General features: G+C 37.5%; 1 protein-coding gene across 2 annotated transcripts in view; it reads right to left on the bottom strand.

Annotated features, from left to right (window-relative positions):
- LOC127522764 (inactive N-acetylated-alpha-linked acidic dipeptidase-like protein 2) overlaps positions 1 to 13,393 on the bottom strand; it is a 317,380-nt gene that overhangs the window by 124,816 nt on the left and 179,171 nt on the right. For both annotated transcript variants that reach the window (XM_051913038.1, XM_051913037.1), the window contains exon 5: positions 10,271 to 10,409. In XM_051913038.1, the coding sequence (XP_051768998.1) occupies positions 10,271 to 10,409 (139 nt within the window). The remainder of the gene's footprint in view (positions 1 to 10,270; positions 10,410 to 13,393) is intronic.

The raw sequence follows: 13,393 nt of genomic DNA, 5'->3' as shown, positions 1-13,393 counted from the left end.
TTGGATGGACGGACAGACAGGCATATACTGTGGATGGATGGATGGATGGATGGATGGACAGGCAGATACTGTAGATGGATGGATGGATATTTGGAATATTTGGATGGACGGACAGACAGGCATATACTATGGATGGATGGATGGATGGACGGATGGACAGGCAGATACTGTAGATGGATGGATGGATGGATATTTGGAATATTTGGATGGACGGACAGACAGGCATATAATGTGGATGGATGGATGGATGGATGGATGGATGGATGGATGGATGGACGGATGGACAGGTAGATACTGTAGATGGATGGATGGATGGATGGATGGATATTTGGAATATTTGGATGGACGGACAGACAGGCATATACTGTGGATGGATGGATGGATGGATGGATGGATGGATGGATATTTGGAATATTTGGATGGACGGACAGACAGGCATATACTGTGGATGGATGGATGGATGGATGGATGGACAGGCAGATACTGTAGATGGATGGATGGATGGATGGATGGATGGATGGATGGATATTTGGAATATTTGGATGGACGGACAGACAGGCATATACTGTGGATGGATGGATGGATGGATGGATGGATGGATGGATGGACAGGCAGATACTGTAGATGGATGGATGGATGGATATTTGGAATATTTGGATGGACGGACAGACAGGCATATACTGTGGATGGATGGATGGATGGATGGACAGGCAGATACTGTAGATGGATGGATGGATGGATATTTGGAATATTTGGATGGACGGACAGACAGGCATATACTGTGGATGGATGGATGGATGGATGGATGGATGGACGGATGGACAGGCAGATACTGTAGATGGATGGATGGATGGATGGATGGATGGATATTTGGAATATTTGGATGGACGGACAGACAGGCATATACTGTGGATGGATGGATGGATGGACGGATGGACAGGCAGATACTGTAGATGGATGGATGGATGGATGGATGGATATTTGGAATATTTGGATGGACGGACAGACAGGCATATACTGTGGATGGATGGATGGATGGATGGACGGATGGACAGGCAGATACTGTAGATGGATGGATGGATATTTGGAATATTTGGATGGACAGACAGACGAGCATATACTGTGGATGGATTGATGGATGGATAGATACTGCAAATAAATCAGTCAGAGAATGTTAGCATGAGAGAATTCATTGCATTTATTTGTTTTCTACCTGGAGTCTCTAAGAACTCAGATATACATAATGTAATATTTGTCATGTTGTAGTTTATTGTATTCATTTAATTTTTTTTATTTTGTTTATGGATAGTTTTCAAAAGATGAAGAAAAATCATAAATAAACAATCTGATGCTTAAGTGCAAGTGTGATTTTGAGCTAGTAAACAGGGTCTCTCAGAGTCCAAACAGAATATGAGAGTAATTTTTCTGTCATTACTAATATTTTCTGCAGCACTAGAGGATCTGGCTTCATTTAAAGCCCTGGGTGCGTGAACTGTGTCCATGTTATCTGTGCTAAATACAGCTATTTATATATCATTACGTTCCTTTCTCTGCGCAATAAGGGCAAACCTACAGCCATCTGACAGAGGTCACATTTCTGGCATAGTGTTCAACAGCAGGGATCCGAGCAACAGGACAAACTAAGCAGCCCTCCCACCCTCTGCAGATGACAGAAGACAGTCCTAGCCGGCCCAGGCAGGGGGCAGCCCCGACCTTCTAAAAGAGATGGCAGGAAGCTTATGGCCTGCAGTGCTGCTGCCCACCCATCCTCCATCAAAAACACATCTAAACCTCCAAAATGTCATTCTCATATTCTTAAATGCTGTGAGTGACAGTCCTTTATTTCAGAAGAAACCTTATAAAAAACTTCCTCATGATACGTTGAAATTGTCACCACTTTCACACCTCAAGGAAGAGAAATATATAATAATAAAAAGACTACTCAAAAACGCATTACATCGACGATGACGGCAGGACATGCAGTTCAACATGAGACTGACATATTAATCATGCCAAATGGACAGAAGTGCCGCTACTGAGAAAACGTAGACAGCAGAGTAATTTCCTCAACTTAAGGCCTTTGTGCACTTTTGCAACAGCGATATCGGCTCACACAAAGAGCTGAAGAAGTAGAAGCAACATTTCCATAATGTTATTGACCAAGTGCCACATTTCTGTCTGGAGTGCAATGCACCCTCTGTTTTATTTGCATGTCTATTAGCTGGAATACCAATCAAATGATAGCGATGGTAGAAAAGGCAATTTTCAGCCTGAGTGCTTTCCAAATGCTCATTGGTTTTAGGGGTAGAAAGGAAAGAGAACACATGAGGATCAGCTCCAAGATGCGGGAAAGGGCGTTACTGCAGTAAAGCATTCCTTTAATGAACGGTGTCTTAAAAAGCGCCTCGAGCCCAAGTAATCAAGCTACTCATCAAGTAAACGAACCACTGCTTGAAGTATAATTACTATACAAAAAAGTTCTTCAAATGTAATCATACGTTGCAGCGCTTTATTCTTATTCTGTTGTGATGGTCTGTGTCTTTCTGCACGGATGCAAGAAAAAAAAGTACCTAATAGGATCGTACTAATGGATGCAAATGATGAGTGGTGAGTTAAGTTAAAGACTAAGCAACTGTAACATGAAGTTGTAAGCTGTAACTTTAGTGAATAAAAATCAAACTGTGCCATCAAGTCAGTTATATTTTCATGGCACAAACTCATATCTGACACATTTACAATACAAACGTACCTTTTTAGGCACAAAGGTTTTGTGCTTGTTCAGTTTTGCAAACTAAACCACTGGTGAAAGCATTCATAATTAAGGAGCTTTTAACCTAGCGCTATTAAGTACAGTACAAATATATTCAGATGTAAATAGAGTGCTTAAATATGTCTTGGTAAGAAATATTTAGGCTTCTGTTTTTTTTTTTTTTTTAAATAAAAGCATCTCATGCAAACCAAGGCAGCATTTATTTGATCACAAATATAGTAAATCAGTACTGTGAAATATTATTAAATATGACCAAACTATAAAATGCATAGTTCTGACTCTAAACTCTAATATACAGTCCTCTTTGCTCCACTCATTACCACTGCATTAGTGGTGAGAATTTTTAAAGTCCCACTGTAGTCAATAATTTTATCTCTTAAATGGTTCATTAATTACTCACCCTCATGTCGTTCCACACACGTAAGACCTTCGTTCATCTTCGGAACACAAATTAAGATATTTCTGATAAAACCCGATGGCTCTGCATCACCAGCAATAACAATGCCCATAAAGCTACTAAAAACACATTTAAAACAGTTCATATGACTACAGTGGTTCAACTTTAATATTATAAAGCGACTAGAATACTTTTTGTGTGCCAAAAATAACAAAATAGCGACTTTATTCAACAATATCTAGTGATGGGCGATTTCAAAACACTGCTTCATGAAGCTTCGAAACTTTACAAATCATTTGTTTCGAATCAGTGGTTTGGAACAAAGTATTTTATTTTAAATTTCTTATATAAAAAAAAACAAACAAACAAAAAAAAAAACACCATTTGCATATTCTTTTTTCGCTCTATGTATGCTTCCCCTTTCATACTTTCCCTGTCACATTATGCGATTGTGATAAATGTATAAACAGATAGGAAAACTGAATTTCCTGTGTTTCCTAAGCAGTTATCATTTTGGGGCCAATTAAAAACATACCAAGTGCATTTTATAATATGACAAATTCTTTTGTTTACTGTGTTTGGACAAATGGTACATAAATGTTTGTAAATTGTATAAAGTAATTAAAACATAAACAAACGCACTCCGTCCGGAGTGCAAGTCAAGAAATATAAATCTAAATGTATATGAAAGATATGACTGCACACTCACTTGCAGAAAGTTTTATTCACCAACGTTTTGGCACAAAGCCTTTGTCAAGGTATAATTTCGCTCGGAGTAAAAAGAGCATAAATAGACAATGCACCTGTTAACGACTGTCTATTTATGCTCTTTTTACTCCAAGTGAAATTATACCTTGACAAAGGCTTTGTGCCGAAATATGGTGAATAAAACTTTCTGCAAGCGAGTGTGCAGTCATATCTTTCATATACATGTGAATTGTATAAAGCCAATAATTAAGCTGTGATCATTTTTTCCCGATTTATTAAAGTTTTGGTTGAATGTATTAACTGTTATGAAAACATTTGAGAACGTTGTGCATAGTGTTTTGAGAAAATGATTCACATGATTTGCAATTTGTGTGAAATGAATGAATTTTCAAATGAATTGATGTTTAGGACAATTACAAAGTGTTTAGATCAGATGTTAACTGTTTTGAGAACAGTGATCCAAGTTTGGAGAAATGTGTCAAATCGATTGAGAAAAACTGTTATTACCGGAGCACAACATTACTATATGAATGAACAGACAATAAATTACTGAACAAGCTAAAGATCAAGCGTAAAAAAACAAACCTACAAACAAACACTGAAATCTGTAACACCTGCATTTTCGGTGAGTCCTGCTGTCTCTCCGAAGTAACCTTGTCAGTTTTTCTTCAAACAAATCAGCAGCTATCCTTGTAGGACAATGTTCATTGTTTACATCTATTGATGTTTTTTTTTCTTTCTTTTTTTTGGATTGTAGGTGTGACTCCTGCATAAATAGAAGCAGCGGGAAAAGAGGGTGTAAAAACAGAGATACCCACAGGACAAGCCGGACCAAGGGGAGAGATGGGACACATTGTGATGGTTTTGAGTGACATTGCACAGAGGACGTTTCTCTTCTTGACAGCAGTGGTAAGCATTTGTTCATTAAAGACTGCTACATGGGTCCCATAGCAGTGGCGTATTTAAATAAATATGCAAATGACTACATTTCTATTCAAAGGCTTCTTTTCACTTCAACAAGGTTTCTAAATAACCCAGAGGACACAATTCGTTCCATGTGAATAAAACCACCTGTCAGCAACTTGAAATTAACATGTAAAAATTATTTGAAGTTGCCTACATATTACACATACCTCTCCCACAGATATGTGCTCGCCTTTAAAGGTTAACAAAATTATGTAATCAAAAAAGAAAAAATGCAACGAGCCAACAGAGCAGAAGGCTAATAAAGAAAGCAATGCTTTTAGATGTCAGCGCTCACTTTATGTCCTCCAGTACCTTATTGACTCATTTCCCAACCAGGAGGATGGGAGAATTTATCCAAAATAAACAAAATAAATAAGATAGAGTCATGGCTCAATAAAACTGCACAACACTTGTTCTCCAGAGGCCACAATTTAGGTACACAAAGCATTTCCTGTGATTCAATCAATGCGGTAGGCCTCCTCTTTTGCTATTAGAGGCAAATGTTTCCACGAGAGCCTTAAAGGCATCACGTTATTTGTTTTGTTTCATTCACAAGTCATAAGCAAACAAGATCTTGGAATGAATCTTGATATCTAAAGACAGGTGCACACAGTTTTGTTTATGTTGTGACCAAGGCCGTCACTACAATTCATCGAGCCAGGTACAATGAGTAGGCTATGGGAGGGTTCTTGTCTCAGACTGCAAAATAATGGCAAAAAATAAATAAATAAAAAATATATAAATGCCGGGAAGTAATGTACAAGTAAAGCTCATTTGACAGCATTTGTGGCATAATTTTGATTGGCACAAACTATTTTTGTTTTCTTTAAAAGGTGTTTTATCAATTTTGTTATGTGCTTTTGTCATTTGAATTACTTAAAAAAATTCTATCTAGCTTTATTTTTATTTTAGTTAGTTGCTGAGGCAACATTTCATCTAATATTTATATTTTATTTCTGCTTGATTTCAATGAACAATATTGAATCGTTTTAGTTTTAGTTCACAATAACAAGTAAAGCTCATTTGACAGCATTGGCATAATGTAGATTAGCACAAAATATGTGTTTTAATTTAAGAAATTTATTAAATATGATGCATACATTTCAAAAGATTAGAAAAATTGCTCTTATAATGGTACAAATGCCCCAGGAAATTAATTTAAAGGGGCAAATATCGCCCTATAATGGAAAAGTTAATATCTGTTATTGATCAGAACGTGCTCCTAAATTTTTGACTGTGCTCCTAAATTTTTTTTATTAGGAGCACAAGTATGGTTCAGACCCATAGACCTAAAATTGAACACAACCCCCCGTCTAAGTTTTAAATTCTCTATAGCCCCTTTTGTCAGTAGAAAGCAGCTTTTGTTCAAAAAATAACCTTCTGGCATACTTCCGTTACTACCATACCTTGGAAACAAGGTGGAGTGGAAGCAAACTGAACACTGTAATCCCTTGTTAAAGTATTCATAACCCACTGAAAGACATTGGAAAGAAGTTGCTCACAGAAAGCAACTTTTTTTTTTGTGGCCCGTTTGGTGCCCTGAAACATCTAAAATCCTCAAGGCTAGCTGACTATTTCACCATTTAACTCCTCCAATTTAAACACAGCCAATGAAACTGTGCTGGGATCGAACCCGGGTCTCTTGTGTTCAAAATCACTGAGTTTACTGATTGAGCTATCACCCCAATTAATGAATCCAAAAGCCATAGATCTTCAACAAAAGACAATCTTTACTGAAGAAAAGTACAACAAAACAAAGGAAGCCAGGCTTCCAAAAAACAGAGAAAAACAAAATAGACACAAGAGTCCAAAAACATAAACTTAGCTTGCAGCAGGCAACAGGTAACTGAACAATAAAGAATGGCACAAACCCACTTAAATAGGGCAAAACACAGGCGTTACACATCGGGCATAATGAGTGGTGCTGTTCAGCAGGAGCCTGGTGGGAGGCGCCACCTGCCGACCAGGAGGAAAATAGCAGTCCAGTGATAAGTTCTTATAAAAACAAACAGACAAGTGAAACGTTCTGGAGGCCAGGTTGAGTTCCAGGCTGAATATGCCATAATAACAGACATCTAAAGCTAGATGACAGTTTCACCGTTTAATTTCACAGAATTAAACGCAACCAATAAAAAACATGGTCTGAATGATATAGGCTGAATATGGCATTTTAATATAGATTACAGTTAAATGTACATTTAAAAGAATCTTGAGATTATCTCTTGCAAACACACATTATCCATTTGTACATAGTTGGAAGAAATATAGAGAAATGGAAACTACCGTCTGCTAAACGTTTCCCCCAGAATTATTTTGTTGCCGATGCAGACCCGTAATCTACGGGATGCCTTGGCAAATGCGAGATCCGAGCCACGCGATACTTTTGTTTCACATGACTTTCTCCCCTCAAGAAGGAAAAGGATCAGAACTTAAATTGAAACTCCTGATAGTGCATGTACTGTACACATTGGGACATTTCATACACAGCTCGGTCCTGAACATATTGTCACAGGACGCAGATATCTGACTCTCATCCCTCGAGAAGAGAGCCAGACGGGAGAGGAGCTTATTATTGATACGCTCACATGAATACAGCCAGCCCCCTCAAGAACTGACTGAATGCGCTCCGCTCCCAAACAAACAACACAGAGACGGTGTGAATCGTCCTCGCAATATAGCTGAGGCACGGCATCACACACGCTCTATATTCTGATTCCTGACATTATACAGTCTACCTACTGTCACTAATGTCATTCACACAGTTTTACAATGTTGTTGTGTTTCACAGACACGCGCTCAACAAACATACGGCTTCTGAAGACAAAGAAGCTGACGACATACAATTTGGGCGTCTATTTATGGTCTTGGTGATGCACCACACTATGTCACAATGTCCATATGTTCGGTCACTCATAGATTGGCATGTATAGAGGGCGGCGTGCTTCAAGCACCGGCTTATGCAACGTGTTCCCATAGCATCAGACCATGACGCAGTGTTAAGTTCCACTTGAAAGGGAACTATCAATTAAGCTTCTATCACTTAAAATGTCTGGCTTTGCTCATTTTTGCAGATGTACTGTAGCTGATTCTTTCCACAGTAAATATTTATCTCAATGGAGCTACAATAATTTTATCTAACAGAGGACTAAGTAAGAATCTTATCAAAGGCCTTTGCTTTAATTTAACTTCTTCTGTCTCAGTAGGTAGTGTGCCAGTACAACAAAGATATTACTGTACAGCGGATAATTAAGCCTAAACAAAGCAAAGATGAGCTCTTACAAACAAAACACTTTTCATCAACTAGGTCTGATAGATATATGTTTACCAGTAGGGGGTTTGAATAATTATTTTTCATAATTAATTCATATTCGAAAAACCAAGAAAGCAATATTTCAGCAAATTTTATCAACATCTATCAAACCTCTTTACGATGAAATCTTTGTTTTTGATTAAATGTTACAAAGTCATGGATTACATCTACAGCCACTGATGATCAGTGCTGTGCACTAAAATCTTACATTATAGATCGTAAAGGAAGCGTAAAAGTAACAAGAGTCTGACCTCTGCTGTTCTGTGTATTGGTTCACCAGAACACATTGCATATATTATCTCATTGCCAAACAAAACATTTGCAAGGACAATAGTCCAGCTGAATAATTTATGCTATGCTGAACCATCACAGCAACTTCACCAGGTTCTCGTTTCCTGCAGAGACCTCTGACAAAGGGCTTTGCTGAAGAGAGAACAGGCACGAAACATCTGCTAAGACATCTGTTTGCAGGCCCCGTCGTGCCCTGACTCCGCGGCCTGCTGTAAGCCCACGCTATCACTCCAGTAATGACACGTCCCAGTGATCCTGCGCTGCAGAGAGCCAGGGTCAGCCAAGGCTGCACTGAGGTCTTCTGTCATGGGCAGCACTCTTAAATACAGTAGTTTCGGTTTCAGCACCACGGACAGCTGCAGATACACATTTTACTTTCAGCACCATGGACAGCACACACTATACGTTTTAGATTTGCTTGATGCTACAGTCTACAGTGACTTTTAAATACAGCAAAACATTTGATTTCAGCACCATGGAGAGCAGCACAGCTGCATGCATGTAGGTGACTTTGAGCACCATGGACAGCACACACTTGCTTTTAGACTTGCGCAAATGTACATTGTCATCAGTGCATAATTTTGTTTTAGGATGCAAAGACTTTAAGTTATTCTAAATTTCATAAAAACTAGTTATGCCATTTTTTTTTTTTTATCATTAAAAAAAAAAAAAATCTGAAATGGAACATTTTTAATTAGCATCGAGGTAGTCCAAGTGTACAGGCATCATAGATGTCCAAAAACAGTAATTATCTTTCGCTCACTCACTGTAGCCTGATGTGATTTCTTCCTTGTTGTGAAAATTATCAGCATAATTAAAAGTATTTGCTTTGAATGTAAAGCTGGACCACCTGAGAACTAAAGATATGAGATTCTATTATTATTATTATTTTTTTTTACTGTTGAAGGAAGACTCTAATGTGAAAAGGAAAAAGAATACTCTTTTATTGATTTATGAGTTTCTCCATAACCACTCTGGAAATGAGTTAATGACTGCACTGTCAAGCAAAGTGATGCAATATAAAAATCTATTTCTCTCCACTTGTCTAACTTAGCTGCCCTATGTCATTCGTTGAGACTGTCCTCCTCCGAAAAATGACCCTATAGGTCGTTTTTTTCAAGCACCTTATTACGACCTATATTTACGTTTTAAAGTCATGCGCCCTGTAGCTGGCGTAAAAATAATGACAGTGTTGTGTTATGTCTGTCGTCATGAAATGACTTATGACCGTCATTACCAGTCAAAATGCATGTTCATTTAATTGCAATGTGTGGACTTTTTACATTGTCCCTTACCCGCCATTTGTCTTATTTCCATTAAGCAAAACTCATTTCTTTATTAACAACTACACCTACCCTTAGTGATTTATAGTGCATATACACTACATTCCCTGGGATCGAACCCATGATCGCATGATCACATGATTGCATATTGTTGTATAATGCAATGCTCTACCAAATGAGCTACACGAAACCCGAAATATGACGCAGATGTACAATGCATTAAAATGAAAGTGTTCTGTTGTCGATAGGGGCGCAACATTCGTAAACGCTCCTATGGGTCATATTTCATGCATTAAAATGAAAGTGTCCTGTTGTTGATAGGGGCGCAACTTTAGTAAACGCTCCTATGGGTCGTATTTCAGGGAAGTGACAAATGACCTATATGGGCGTACTGGTTGGAAGACATGTTGCATTCATTCATTGCACCCCCTGATTACTTTCTGGATGATCTAAATAAAGTTGTATTTTTGATGAAAGTGTTAAGTGTTAAAATCTTAAGAAGGTTACAGTGTCACAGTATAAGAGACACTGTTGAAGATACTTACCACTTCCGGGGTTTTCTTGAGAAAACGGGTTCCCACCTGGGTTCAGGGTCACCCCAAAAGTCTTATTCCCAAATGGGGCATCACAGGGATCCACATAGAGAAGAGAGCCACCAAACCCCACCTCTGCCAGCAGAGAGAGCTGTGGAGAGACGAGCAAACTCTAAATACAAGGTAAACTACTGTTCGAAAGTTTGGGGTCAGTAAGATCTATTAATGTTATTGGAAGAAGTCAAGGCTGCATTTATTTAAACAAAAATACAGTAAAACAGTTTTTTTCCCCAAGATTATTACAATTTCAAATACGTGTTTTCGGTAACACTTTATTTTAGTGCTGTAGTTACAAGTTACTACATGTACTTACTATAGTAATAACAGTGAATTATGCATAATTACAAGTAACTAACCCTAAACCAAACCCTAACCCTAACTGTAACTCTACAGTAAGTAAATGTAGTTAATTATTAGTACTTATTTGAGTAATTACAATGTAACTACGGCACTGTAAAATAAAGTGTAACCGTGTTTTCTATTTTAATATAGAATTATACATTTTAATATATTTTAAAATATAATTTATTCCTGAGATGGTAAAAAAAAAATTTAAAAAGTGCATTACAAATAGTTTGTGAGAGTCAGTGAGTCAAAGTCTCTTGAGGTTACTAGTTATCTCTGGCCCCTGGTGTGGGTGGACAAAATCACAATAGCAAGAGTAATTAATTATTCTCCCTGTGCCATCTCAGTCTGTGTGAGTGAGTGTGTTTGGTGTAACAGCTGGGAGCGCTGGGCAGCTCTTCTCACTAGAGCTTCCAACTGTTCTGCCAAATTAGCCAAACCACAGTATATATCAAACCAACTCAACTAGTCACGAATGGAGGAATACAAATTTCTTTTATATAGCTGCAAAAACCACAATATAGCATGGCATATTTATATGTAGGCTTACAGATTTATACAGATTTACTCTTGTTTAAATGTATACACATTTGGTGTGTGAGTACTATATATATATATATATATATATATATATATATATATATTACTTTATAAAACAGTTAGTTCCTGTCCTTGATTCTGATTGGTCAATAGCTGTGCTTTATTCATGATAAAACACCCAACAGTTCTGTGTATCACTACACAACACCCTTAACAACCACTCTTAGCAACGTAAACTGTTTGTTCTCAATTGTTATTGTTCATTGAAGCTTACTGTATTATGTAGAAGAGTATTGTGAGAAAAAGATTGCATGAGCGAGTTTATTACCTGCATTCAGATTTAGCATTTTCCTTCAGGTGAGTCCTATCTGTTTAAATGTCCGATGTATTATCCTGTCCTTTTAACAGTTAATGGGTTTTCCCGTGACTGACAGCACTAGTTAAAGCATTTGTCAGTTGTGTCTTGTTCTGTTTTCAAAACAATTCAGTCTTTTCAATATAAAAGTCTTCGCTACTGACTGACACACTCATAAAGACAGTCTTTGCTGCCATCTAATGGCGTAATAATGTAACTTCTGTTGCTGTTCACGGTCAGGGACTATTTTTTCCGGCGTAAGGAAGGCTTTTAGTGAAAGTTTACTTCATGAAAGTTGCATTGATACATATTTCTGGCTTTAATATTTGTATTGTGTGGGAACCGTTTTATAAAAGCAATAAGGTATGAGAGGCTAGTGCTGTATTGTGAATAAGTCATGGCTTCAGCCGTGACTTAATCACGATACAGCACAGCCTCTCATACCTTATTGCTTACTTATTTATGGTAATATATCTAGTGTTGAGCATAAAATATGAGGCATGTGGTGTGTAAAGCAAACTAAGAAAAAAAAAAATCAAGATCAAATAACACTTATCTGATATATTATCTGGAAATAATATTTTATTGCAGTCATTTAATTCAATCAATTTTGCTAAATTATGCAAAAAAGGTGGAAATATTATTTTATATTGAGTATTTATAATGTGTATAGAGATGTTTTTTTTGGAAATTACATCAAGGTAGATATGTTCATGATGTTTCAGAAAAAAAAAGAGAAGTTTCCTGTGATGCCTGCATATCCACTGTTAGTAGACAACTGAAATAAACTAGGGAGAGTGAAAAGAGTTTATTTTCTAAAAGTCCACAGGGCCAAAAGTGCCCATAGTTGAAGAAACGCCCACATAAAAATCAATGATCTCAATGTAGTGCAAATAATTTCCAACTTGACTAAATTTGAACTGCATACTTCTTCAGTGTAAAGAATGAGGATGTTGCCACCTTACATGGCAGAAGACATTTATATCATCTGAGTCACTGTTCAAAGGTCCCTGTCTGCCGTGAACATCTAGTTGACAATCTCACTGCGACTGCTAATAGCAGCATATACCATATGCACAGCGGCACATTATTTATGCTGATCGTGCCAGCCGTGTCAGCGGTTAGACTGTGTGTCAAACAGACGGGCACATTTGGTGCGAAGGCAGATGCACCACTGGGTGTTGTTCAAATGAAACTCCCTAGCACCTGACATCCATATGAAAAGTCAGCCAGAACCCAGTCCCTATGCACGATAAAGATAAACAGTCTTGTAATAGGCTTGGAAATCTTTTCAATACGAGAGTTGTTCACAGATAGCAATCAACACCTTGTATGTATTTCGGTTGCTTGGGAGCATCAGCTGATGTTGCTGCAAGGATCATGCCTCTTGCTAAATGCCAACAAGAGCCAACAACTTGTCCTTCATGGGAATACAGAGGAGCACAACTAAACACACAGCACTTGACATTTACTTACAGTCTCCAATACACACAGCGTCTCAAAGAGGATAAGAGGAAATTAGCCAATAATCTTACTGCTACTAATTTTTTAATTACTTTTTGTAGGATTGCCATTAATAAATTCACTGAAATCCATCCATGTTCATTTGTTCCATTATTGCTGTAATGACAAATGCTCACTAATTACTTCAACCCAAACAAATTCTTAGAGAAACTAAAATCATGAGTATGAGAGTATGCTAATAAATGTTAAGGAACTATATTTAAAGGGATAGTTCACCCAAAAATGGAAATTTGCTGTTAATTTACTCACCCTCAGGCCATCCAAAATGTAGGTGACTTTTTTCTTCAGTTGAACAGTAAAGAAGATTTTTA

Source organism: Ctenopharyngodon idella, chromosome 11 (genome assembly GCF_019924925.1).
Source record: "Ctenopharyngodon idella isolate HZGC_01 chromosome 11, HZGC01, whole genome shotgun sequence".
NCBI classification, from domain to species: domain Eukaryota; kingdom Metazoa; phylum Chordata; class Actinopteri; order Cypriniformes; family Xenocyprididae; genus Ctenopharyngodon; species Ctenopharyngodon idella.
The sequence above is the reverse complement of the archived record's forward strand: the minus strand, read 5'-3'. Positions and strand labels throughout refer to the sequence as shown.